The 12,173-nt window shown below is 43.9% G+C and overlaps 1 protein-coding gene and 1 long non-coding RNA gene across 8 annotated transcripts in view; one reads left to right on the top strand and one right to left on the bottom strand.

The window, feature by feature from the left end:
* LOC138811094 (biliverdin reductase A-like) overlaps nucleotides 1-12,173 on the top strand; it is a 28,632-nt gene that overhangs the window by 12,781 nt on the left and 3,678 nt on the right. For all 7 annotated transcript variants that reach the window (XM_069998650.1, XM_069998698.1, XM_069998669.1 and 4 more), the window contains 4 exons: nucleotides 2,755-2,876; nucleotides 5,172-5,291; nucleotides 6,789-6,886; nucleotides 10,309-10,416. In XM_069998650.1, the coding sequence (XP_069854751.1) occupies nucleotides 2,755-2,876; nucleotides 5,172-5,291; nucleotides 6,789-6,886; nucleotides 10,309-10,416 (448 nt within the window). The remainder of the gene's footprint in view (nucleotides 1-2,754; nucleotides 2,877-5,171; nucleotides 5,292-6,788; nucleotides 6,887-10,308; nucleotides 10,417-12,173) is intronic.
* On the bottom strand, nucleotides 4,749-9,631 carry LOC138811117 (uncharacterized). The gene is made up of 3 exons (XR_011367325.1): nucleotides 9,491-9,631; nucleotides 5,138-5,354; nucleotides 4,749-5,033 (listed from the first exon to the last, which is right to left on the bottom strand). It is a non-coding gene; the product is annotated as an uncharacterized lncRNA (long non-coding RNA).

The following is a 12,173-nucleotide window of genomic DNA, read 5'->3' as shown; positions in this document are numbered from 1 at the left end:
TGTGTGTGTGTGTGTGTGTGTGTGTGTGTGTGTGTGTGTGTGTGTGTGTGTGTGTGTGTGTGTGTGGTGTTTCCCAGTCCTGGGGCTTGAACTCAGTTCCTGAGTATTGTCACTGAACTTTTGGCCTCAAGGCTAGCACTCTGCCACTTGAACCACAGCTCCACATCCACCGTTTTCTTTTGAGGGGTGGAGGAGGTCGGTAATTGAGGGTGAGAGTTTCACAGATTTTCCTGCCCATGCTGGCTTTGAACCAGTGATCCTCAGATCTCAGCCTTCTGAACAGTAAAGATGTGAGCTACCAGCTGTCTGGCTATGTATAAAGTGTAGCACAGAACTTACACTGTTATGTATCTTTTTGTTTCTCCCCCAACAATGTATATCTTGGAGAGCATTTACTTTCAATGCATAAAGAACCACTGTATTCTTTTGTGTAGTTGTATCATATTCAATTTTATAGATATAACATTGCTTACATAACCACTCTGCTACTAGCAGATTGTTTTTCTCTTTGGCTTCTTATAAACAAAAGTGATATAGATGAAATTTCTTTCCCAGGATAGCTCTGTAGGATTTACTCTCAGAGTATGATTTGCTGGTGCCAAAAGGTAGTTGTAATTTACAGATTGCAGTTTATGCAATTTAATGGTTATTTCTAACTTGCTCTCCCATTGCCCATTTTTCTCTCTATTCATCAGATTTCTGTTACTATGACAAATTTCTGAGGATATCAACTTTACAGAGGAAGAGTTTTAATTTGGCTCATTGTTTCAGAGCTTCCCATCCCAGGTCACTTGTCCTTCTTGTTTGGGGTTTGTGGTGTCCCAGCACATCACAGCAGGGGCCCATGACAGAGGAGATCTCTTTACCTCATGGCAGCCAGGAAGCAAAGACAGGAAGTTGCTGCTGCCCCAATATCTCTTCCATGGCCACCTCCAGTGTCTTCATTTCAGAGTGCCACTTTAAAGTTCTACAGTGACTCCCCTTTTTTTCCCCCAAACATTTCATCTCATAAAGATGCTTTTCTCTAAGTTGGTAGAACATCTGCTCTGAATCCTAACTTTCTTTGAACTCTACTTTTAGGTTTGGAGTGCCAAACACAAGTGTTTGTAGACCAAGGGGAGGGGAGGAAGTTTACTCTGGGACTATGATTTACTCTTATGATTGGTCTTTGAATCACATTGTGACCCATTAGGTATGTTCCTTTTCTACTGTCTCAAAACCATACCTATTTCTTTATTTCTTTAATACTACATTTTCAAGTCTGCTCCAAACATTATCAAACTAGGTTATTCACATTTCTATTACTGAAACAAATGCCTGAGATAATCAGTTCCTACAGAAAAAGGTGTATTTTGGCTCAAATATGGAGATTCCAGTCAATGGTCAGTTGGCCCTGTTGCCTTTAGGTCTGTGGCAAGGCAGCCCAACACAACAGGATACATGTCTCACAAGAAAGCCCTTCACTCCTGGGCAGCAGGGAGAGGCCAGGGTCCTGCAGTTCTGAAGGCAGATCCCCAATGACCATAAGGCCTCCCACTAGCTCCTGCCTCATAAAGGTTCCCCTGCCTTCCACTATTGCTAACCTGTTGATGCAGAACACCTAAGCTTAACTTGGAGAGACACTTAAGATACAAATTATAGCACCAAGATAAACCATATCCTACATCATAAAACACATATCAGAACTGGGTATTGGTGGCTCACGCTAGCTACTCAGGAGCCTGAGAACTGAGGATCTTCATTTGAAGTCCACCTGGACACAGAAATCTGAGTGACTCTTCAATTTATCAGCTCAAATGGTAGAGAACCAGCCTTAAGTGAAAAAGCCAAGGGAGGGAGAGCATGAAGCCCTATGTTCCAGCTCCAGTACTGGCACACATGCAAAAATAACGTCTCTGCACGTTTAAAAAGATTTAAAACATTGAAAGAATGTTTTCTGACCACATGGAACAAAATAAGAAGTCAGTAATAGGAAAATGCCCAGAATATCTCAAATCTGAACTAAGGCTAGAGCAGTGGACAAAGGAAGAGGGCCAAGTCAGGGGTCACAGATGGTGAGATCACAAAGGTGACATTCCTATTTCTGTGCTCAGAAGCATTCAAGCACAACTGGGTTGAAGGCTTATGTGGAAGTCATGCATAGAAATTTAAAGGACATCGAGTTGTTTCATAATTCTAAAATGTTCACTTGCTATTCCCTGTGGTCTATTTCCAGGCAGCCTCCAGCAGTGCACTTAGGTGATATTTAAGGTGTTACAATTGAATGGCCATAATGGTGGCTAAAATGTGGAAAGCTATGCTAAGGACTTAAACCACATGGATCCTGCTTTCCATGTGCTCTTATCTGTCAGCATCATATACAGCAGCTGTGACCACTTTGAATAACTCTAAGCTCATCCTATCCTCATGTCCCTGGTAGACTCAGGACAGAGGCCACAGCTCAGGCTGGGTAGCAGGATTTACAGCAGAACACTCCATCATTGGAGAGGTGGCAGTAGGCAGGGAAAGCCAATTGGAGGTAGGCATCTGGAAGATTTTCACACAAAGACATAGGCACAGCCCCTTCAGAATGTGTTGGACAGAGCTGACTCACCTCTGAGCCCAGGAGAGTCTTAGTCCAGCCAGGATACAGAGGCTTCCAGTGTTGTAGAATTACAGCTCTTCCTGTTTATCAGGACTCTGACTATCCTTTGTTTCTTGTTGTCCTCTGCTAAATTGCTGTTTACAATCCTAACTTGGTCCCTTATGTTTCAGCCCGTGAGAAAGTTTGGTGTGGTGGTTGTTGGTGTTGGCAGAGCTGGCTCCGTGAGGATAAGGGACTTAAAGAATCCAGAAGGTTCCTCGGCTTACCTGAACCTGATTGGCTTCGTGTCCAGGTGGCATGGACTAGCTTGGTACACATAATTTGCAGGAAGCATAGTGCAAAATAACACAATAAAACACGGACATCTTCTGACCCAGGGGAGAAAACCACACACAGTTCTTTCCCACAAGGTCTCAGGTTTGGTCAGGTCTTGAAAGTGAAAAGGAGAGGGTCTTGAGCTGGGGTGTACAGCAAATGGGAACCCCAAGAACAGAACAGGGAAGATTAGCCCCAGGTACATCTGCTACAGAAGGGACACAGCAAATACAGGTGTGTTTGGTCTGAAAAAGGCTGGGAGGCATGTGGGAGTTCATTGTTCCATCAGTTTTCAGAGACGGCATCCTCATGGTAACCCTAGGATTCACATACTTTCTGTCATTCTGAGTTCTATACTCAGTCAACACCACTAGTCAGAGAAGGAAACTGAGCCACAGGAAGGTTAATTAGTTTTTTAGAGATCAAAAAGCTAGAGAACTTAAGAATATAAGACTGATTCCAAAGCTCGTCTTTTAAATATTGTGTATTTTCTTCCCACTGATACTTTTAACCTACTTTTCTCTTCTTCTTCTTTTTTTTTTTTTTGTTAGTCGCAGGGCTTGAACACTGGGCCTGGGCACTGTCCATCAGCTCTTCAGCTCAAGGCTAGCGCTCTACCACTTAAGCCACAGTGCCACTTCTGGTTTTCTGGTGGTTTATTGGAGATAAGAGTCTCACGGACTTTCCTGCCTGGGCTGGCTTTGAACCGTGATCCTCAGATCTCAGTCTCCTGAGTAGCTAGGATTACAGGCGTGAGCCACTGGCACCTGGCTAAACCCACTTTTCTTTAAAGATTGTTTCCTACAGCTCATAGGAAACCAAGCCTATCACTCTGATTCTTCATTTCCCTAACCTTACTCATGCACAAACACACATTACTCACCAAACATCATACCAAGCTGATTTTGTGCAGTATTTTTTGCTGGCATTAATTGTCAGCTAGCTGGTGACACTGACTATTGTAGTTATTCACCCTGAAGACTCTTCATATTATAATTCTTCAGACCATCTGGTTCCTATGTAAGCATTGAATGTGAGCTTTTAGGCCCCAGAGAGATCTAGAAGTGTTAGAATTGCTCTTTGCCAAGCTTCTTCCTGTAAGACTTCAAGAGCTTCACACACAAGAAGACCCCGGGTATGCCTGTCTGAAGCTCTGACAGGATGAGACTCGAGCTCAAGGGCAAAGTGGAATTTCTCTTCTCCCAGCAACCCTGTAGAAAGATGGGTGTTTCATGCCAATGTCTTGTCCCCACACAACTTACACCCTGCTGTTACCACATGGTTCCTCATTACCTACTGGCTAGTTTCTGCTGTCCCTCCAGGAATCCTGTTCTGAAACCCTAGGCTACCATTCTTTGTCTTCTCAACACAGTCCTCATGTCGTAAGCTTTCAAGTGTTGGGAAATGTGTTCCTATGTGCAGCTTCTTCCCTGTATGTCACTAGAAGGTGATACTTCTGTTTAATGTTCTTGATATCTTCGACATATAGTGGACACACACTAATCCTAGTCACATCCTGTAGTGAGTTGATGGCCCATGGAAGGAAACATAGCATATTATCTTTGGGGAGCCGACTTTCCCAAATGCCCTCCTCCTGCTGTGGCTGCGATTGGCTGGAGCCTGTGCTGGCTGCCCATGTCCCTTCATTGTCCCTTGAGGCTCTCTGTCATTCAGCCTCAGCACCAGGGCATGGCACACAGTGCTATGGCTTTTGTTCTCCCGTCACTGGAGCCCTTCTATGTCCTGTGGGAGTCACATGCCTTGGGGTTCTGCCTTGGCCCTGTTCCCCTAAAGCTGTGTCACTCACAGACTCTATGGTGAAGGAGGCAGAGACGCTTGTCCTCTGCTTGACAGTCACCAGGCCTTGAGGTAAGCAAAGGAGCTTGATCTCAGTAGGCATTGGCACACTCAGAGTATTCCTGGCTCTAGATTGTGTGTAACCATGTTTGACTAAGTGCCTGGAACTGGAAACAACCACAAAGACCCCTTCTTGTGTCATTAAAGGATATTATTCTTTTTATTTTAGAGAAATAGTAACTCAGAGACTCCCTTGGCTGCTTCTTACCGACACTGGTAGTGTTGGCACCCGAGTCCAGATCCCATGACTTTACCTGAAGTCACAATGGAAAATGCCCTGAATAAGGGAGAGAGAACATTAAGTCCTTCCTTTCCAAAAGCTGGTCTCTGAGTATTGTTGGGAAGAAGGGAGAAGGGTGGCACTCATTTATTGGTACTTGCTTTTGAGTGGCATTTCTGCACTGTTCTAAAATAGACGGAAACTTGGAAGCATTGCAGAAGTGCAGCAGATTCCTTTGGAAGATGCTCTTTCCAGCCAAGAGGTTGAGGTGGCCTTCATCTGCAGCGAGAGCTCCAGCCATGAGCACTACATCAGGTGGGTTCTTCGTTGTAGGCAGTCTGCCTTGTGAATGGAACAAGCCCCGAGCAAGCTAACACCCTGCAAGGGAGTTTTCATGGTTAAAGGAAGGCTTATGTTGTTTTGGAATTTTTAGAAACTGCTGTCAGGCCTGTACTAGGGGGGATGTACATTGTGATGGTGTGTGCTCTTGTGGCTTTCTCCTGGGTCCTGGGCCAACTCGCTGAATGTGGGATGCCAGCCACTATCGCTGCCTGGTTGGTTCTCAGAGCCTGCTCTAGGATCCTTGGGGATTCATTGGGACCACAACAAGGCTGCTTTTTGAGAAGCTCATGTGGCCTGTGGAAAAGGGAGCATGGAGGATGGGATCTGGAGCCTGTGGAGAGAAGCCTAACAGAGGCATCTCTCATTTTAGAGAGCTTATGTTGTATGTTTGTTTGATCCCCTAAAGCTCCTGAAAAATGGAAGGGAGGGAAGATTACACAGACATTTTCAAAAACTCTTTTGGCTCTTTAGTTGTTCCTCTATGTTGCAATGTTTATCTATATGTCTATAAGGAAATAGGGGTATGGTTGAAATCAGGAAATGTTCCTGCTGCAGAGCAGAAGCGCAGTGGTGCATCTCCCCTGGGTGAGTGCACAGCCTCTAACTGTAAGCATTTGGTGGGCCTGGTACAGAGGGAGGAGTACCAGGGAAGACCTGGGCCCAGGTGACTGGACACATCACTGCATCCCTGAAGTTTCTGTTCTGGGTTCTCACAGGAAGTCTAGAGACCACTAACATGCTGTTCCTGAAAGACCTTTTAACTCTAAGTGGATACATTTCCTTTGAGTCCCCTTCAACTTCTCTGGCACAAGGGTAAATTTTCTTGAAAAGGTGATCTGCTTATCCTGGTATTTATAAGTGCCTGCACCCTGGTGTCAAGACAATCACATTCTACTCGTGAGGACAGCATTTTGGGTCTGTCAAAGTATGGTGAACAGAGACATTACAAGTCCATCTCTCTCGCGCTCTCTGTTCTCCCTAGCCTACCTCCAGCATACCAAAATTTGCAAGTGGCAAAAGCTCACAAAATGCCCAAGAGCATGTTAGGCAAAAGTGAACCTGGAAAATGCCTTCTCCTGCTTCAGGACCCACTTCAAATGTACTAGGATAAACCTGGTCAGACTGTTTCAGAAACAGCTCACTGCCCAGGGGCTCTGTTGTCTTTCTAATACTGTGGAAGAAATAGTTTATTTGAGAATATATGTTTTTCCCAGAGTGACTGTAAAATAGTCTATAACTGAATGACACTGATTGAACATTTGCTTTAAAACTGGAGAGGTATTTTCTCAGAGTCGTCAAAAACTCTATGAGCTCAGTCTTCCACCACGTCTCCCAGGACTCTCTCCCACCTGGTTGGTAATATATTCACACACAGACTCATGTGCTTACGACACCCTCTTCCCCATCTTGAGGAGCCCGTGAGTGATGCTCATTTGAAGGTTCTCTTGCTGTGTTTCTTGTTTTTTCAAGGCAGTTTCTAAGTGCTGGCAAGCATGTCCTTGTGGAATACCCCATGGCGCTGTCATTGGCAGCTGCTCAGGAACTGTGGGACCTGGCTGAGGAGAAAGGTGACGTATGCTCTCTGTCTGCACACAGACCCGCTTATTAAGGCTTTCTGCCCTGAAGAGCTGTGTGACTGCATCTCTATACTATACTTTCAAGCTCGAACCATTTCAGGCATGTTGCTCTTCCTACATAGTGGAGGGACCTGGAGTACACAGGGATTCGTGGAAATGTGTAAACTTTTTTTCTTCCAATTTTACTTTAGTGTTTTAGAAGTGATATATAATGGGGATACATTCATATACATCCAGAAATACGTACATATGCTTTTGCATAATGTCATCTGTTCCCTCCTCCCCTTCCATTACCACCCCCTCCCATCTCCACCCACAAGTTGCATAGTTCACTTTTTTCATCAATGTGCAGCACTCCACTGTTGTATTTTTCACCCTTTTTCCTCCAATTTTCTGCCCTCCCCTCCCACAGATGTGAATGTGAATACACCTTACATAAGGTAAAGAATACAGAGTCAACAAAAGAAAAAAAATTAAGAAAAAAGTCCTTTGTTTCCATATATTTGGAGTTTGTTTCAGTATGTATATCATATACATATGAAGAGGTATTTGGGTATTGCACCTTTGTGATTTTCTCCTAAGACTATCCTCTTCTGGTCCCACTCTATATGAGCATCTAAAATTCTTTGTATTTTGTAGTCCAGTACCTTTCAGATCTAATTTCCACATATCAGGGAGAACATGCACCATTTGTCTCTGATCTTGGCTTATCTAACTTAATATGATTTGTTCTAGTTCCATCTATTTTCTTGCACATGACATTATTTTATTCTTTCTAATGACTGTGTAAAATTCCATTGTAGCTAGGTACCATATTTCTTGGATCCACTCTTCTATTATGGGGCATCTAGGTTGTTTCCCTATTTTTGCTGTTTTGAATAGTGTGGCAATGAACATGATTGTACAGGTGTCCTTATCATATCCTGGCTCATGATGCTTAGAGTAGATGCCTAGGAGTGGTATGGCTGAGTCATAGGGAAGGTCTATGTTTAGTTTTTTAAGGAACCTCCAGACTGCTTTCAAAGTAGTTGCTCTAGTTTACATTTCCACCAGCAGTGCAATAGGGTTCCCTTTCCCCCACATCCCCACCAGCATTTTTGTTGTTAGAATTCAAACTGTTGGCCAATCTAACTGGGGAAAGATAATGTCTCAATATTGTTTTGATTTGCAGGAAATGTGTAAACTATGACCGGGACTTAAAAGATTCCTTTTCTCGGGCTGGGAAGGTGGCTCAGTGGTAGAGCGCTTGCCTTGCATGCCTGAGGCCCTGGGTTCAATTCCTCAGTACTACATAAGCAGAAAAAAAAAGCTGGAAGTGGTGCTGTGGCTCAAGTGGTAGAGTGCTAGCCTTGAGCTAAAGAGCTGAGGGACAGCGCCCAGGCCTAGAGTTCAGGCCCCACGATCGGACTCCCCCCCCCAAAAAAAAGAAAAGAGATTCCTTTTCTCCATTGAAAAAATTGAATTACTTTCCACCTGAGCTAGTCTCAGGACCTTTTTCTGGTTATATTGCCAATAGAAAAGTGTCCCGATTAGAGTACTTGATTGTCCTTTATGTGCATTTTGTGTGGTTTCTGTTTCACCAAGGTAACAACTACTTAGAAATGTTCACTGTATGTCAAGAATATGAAAAAAAAAATTTTGTCTGTCAGTCATGGGGCTTGAAGTCTGGGCCTAGGCATTGCCTCGCTCTTCAGCTCAAGGCTAGCATTCAACCACTTGAGCCACAGCACCACTTCTGGTTTTCTGGTGGTTTATTGGAGCTAAGAGTCTCATGGACTTTCCTGCCTGGGCTGGCTTTGAACCTTGACCATCAGACCTCAGTCTTCTGAGTAGCTAGGATTACAGGTGTGAGCCACCAGCACCCAGCTGAAAACGCTTTTATGCACTGTGCTTAATTCTCAGAGAAACTCTTAAAATAGGTGTTTTACTTGCTCCTGCTGTAACAGAACTCCTGAATATGGGTAACTTGTGCTCAGTAGTGAAGGCTGGCATTCGAGGATTAACCAGCTGTTTTTATTTAACATGTAGAGAGGGCCTCCTTCTGTCCCATGTACCATGGCAATGTGGAAAGGCTAGCTGACACATTCATAAAGAAAAGGGTGGAACTCCCCCACAGTAGCCACTTCAATCCTGTGAGGGCTAAAGAAAAGCATTAATCCATTCTTGGGTGGAAGGGCCCAGATACTTCCCACTGGGCTGCTCTGCCATGTTCAGGACCAGGCAGAAAGAGAGAATAAATCATATCTAAAAATTACATAGCAGTATCTATTTTCTCTAGCTTATATGTAGAAAGCCACAGTTCAGAGAAGTTACATGATTTGTGGCAGATCACATCACACACCAACCATTATAACCATTAACGTCCAACAGACTTTAACATCCACATTTGCTCCCCTAAGCCTGTTGCCCTCCAGCGGGTTTTATATTTATTTAATTCTGCATGAGCCCTTCTATGGAGGCAGCTAGAAAAGAGCAGAATGCCTTGGGATTGAGGTGTTGAGTCAAGTTTAAACCACCAATCCTTTCTCTTTACTATTTTACTAGTTTGTCAGCAATTATAACAAAAAAATCACAAATAAAGCACCTTGCACTTACCATCAGTGTAGGACTGACAGTGCTTTGTTGAAATTCTTTCTCTGGCAATAAGCTCGGTCTTGGAAGTACTTCCTTCACCTCTGTATTCCCAGAGCTGTACCCTGCCCTACATCAGAGTAGCCTTCAGTAGTTGTTTGTGGAGGGAACACATGACTGAGTGAATACTGGAAGAAGGGGTGGAGCTCAGTAGTTGTCCCCTTGCAAGTTGTTTGCCCTGGCACCAATGCCTGTGGAGAAAGCACAAGATGCCAAACTAGGAAAGAGGCTCAAATTCTTACGCTCTCTCTTCCTGTGGGCACAAGCGTTAAGGAAGTCTGACTGCTCTTCACTAGCACGCATCTCTTTAATTGACATATTGGGGGAGTAGCTGAATCTGGCATGCTAGAACTCCCAGAGCTGGGCATCTGGCACATGGGAGGGAGTGATGGGGACATCCTAGACACCTGCCCAGGGCAGTATTTGTTTCTATGCTGCTTCTGACACTTGCACTCAGTGCCTGAATGCTATCCCTGAGCCTTTGTGCTGAAGGCTACTGCTGTACCAGTTTGGTCCACAGCTCCATAAACCCAGTTTTTGTGGAAAACTGGAGAAAAGAGTCGCACAAACTTTCCTGCCAGGGATGACTTAGAAGTTTGATCCTCAGATTTCAGTCTACAGAGTAGCTAGGATTACAGATGTGAGCCACTGGCACCTGGCAAAGGGCAATATGTGTAAGGGACATGTGTCCTGTCCTGTCTGAGGCAGACAAAGCCTCTCAAGATGTGCAACTGTACACAGTGCTCCTAACTGCCTTGTGTATTCCGTTTTTGTCATGACAGGAAAAGTCTTGCATGAAGAGCACATAGAACTCTTGATGGAGGAATTTGCATTTCTGAAAAGAGAAGTCCTGGGGAAAGAACTGCTCAAAGGGTCCCTTCTCTTCACAGGTCAGTTTTAGTCTGCAGACACATTGAACCCCCAGCTCCTTTCCTTGCCTGTGAAGTTACAGGAACATTGGCTGGGTGCACAGCATTTCATGTATTGTACATTGGATCATTCATTGTATGGTAGTCATTCTTTGAGCATGAACAGTAGGAAAGGACACTGATAGAGATACCTGCTCTCGTGGTTGGATGGATGCTCATGTGATATCAGGAACACCTGAGTGGCTTTTGTTAGAGAAAGCAGATCTTTAGGATCCTTGACCTCAATGAGTGGTAAGATCCTTCATCTCCTTAGGAGTTTCAAAACAATGCATTCTCATTGTCCTGATGCTTGAAAATGATGTAGGAGACTTGTGACAAGAAGGATAACAATTGAAGTGTCAGAAACTCACATAATGGTCATGTAAAGTTGGAAATTTCTATCCTCAGTACAGGTAAAGCAATAGAAGCTCACAGGCATTGAGCTCACACACCAGTCATGTGACAGAACCAGGTTGGAAGTTCACTATGTGGCAGAAGCTGGTAGGAGCTGTTCTGTAACATGTTCAGGGGAGATGAACTACAGGAGATGGTGGGCAGCCTGGAGGGAGCTGATTTTGCTTCTAAGTCTGATGCTTTGTCTAGGTCCCAGTGCTTCCACGAATTTTTATGTGTGTTTATTTAGCACTTTTCTGTGTGTCTGTGCTGGGGCAGGACCTCAGGGTCTCGGGGCTCTCCCTTAGCTTCCCTCAAGGCTAGCACTCCACCACATGTGCCACAGCTCCACTTCTGACTTTCTCGTGGTTAACTAAAGATAAGAGTGTTTCAGACTTTCCTGACCCAGCTGTCTTCAAACCATGATTCTTAGATCTCATTCTTCCAAATAGCTACAATTATAGACATGCACTGCCAGCTTGCAACTTCTTTTTGTCTTTTCATAGAACATGCTCATTGTCTTAAGTGTTAATATCACAGTCATAATGCAATGGTATGAAGCTTCTCTTTCAGATTTGGGCTAAGGACAGAGGTAAACATTCAGATCATGATCAAGCAGAAATTCTAATAGCTATACTCTTCTGAGTATACTTTTATGAAGACTTAAGGAAACATTTAGCACTCCATCAGCTTGATACTCTTGAACTAGCTGGAAGGTATTGCTGTTTGCTCCAGCCTTTTAAAATATCATGATGTGTGCCATTTCACATGGAGCTGATGACAATCTGGGTTTCAGGGGCTAACAGATCATGGTTCTTCTCCTTTTGCCAGATGTTTTTTGGTGGTGATAGGAATTGAGTCAGGACTTCATTCCTGCTACCATGAACCATACCTCAGCACTTCTTGCTTTTTTGCATTTCGCTGTATTTTGTTTGTTTTTCAGATAAGGTCTTGTACATTTATCTGGTGCCAGCCTCAGCAATCTTCCTGCCCCTGTATCCCTTCCAAGTATCTGGAACCCAAGAGCCTTATTTTTTTTTAGATAGAATCACACTAACTTTTCCCAGGTCAGCCTGGGCAAAAGTCTCCATGTCCCTTATCTGGTGTTACAGGTTTGCACCACTATGCCTGACTGTGGGTGACTTTAAATCATTTATTGAAGAGAACGGATATGTGTATATGTGCATATGTGGTGACATATGCACATGTAAATATGCCAAGCATACTAAAAGCCTAAAACTCTTTATCATTCTCTTTGGCTGAATTGAGTGCTGTTGGCAGTAGCATGTCTCATTTTACTATTAAAACTGAATAACTCCTAAAAGGGAGTTGCTTTTGTGAGTCAA

Source organism: Dipodomys merriami, unplaced genomic scaffold, assembly GCF_024711535.1.
Source record: "Dipodomys merriami isolate MVZ:Mamm:240054 unplaced genomic scaffold, mDipMer1.0.p SCAF_104, whole genome shotgun sequence".
In the NCBI taxonomy this organism is placed as follows: domain Eukaryota; kingdom Metazoa; phylum Chordata; class Mammalia; order Rodentia; family Heteromyidae; genus Dipodomys; species Dipodomys merriami.
Note: the sequence above shows the minus strand (reverse complement) of the source record. Positions and strands in the feature narration are given on the sequence as shown.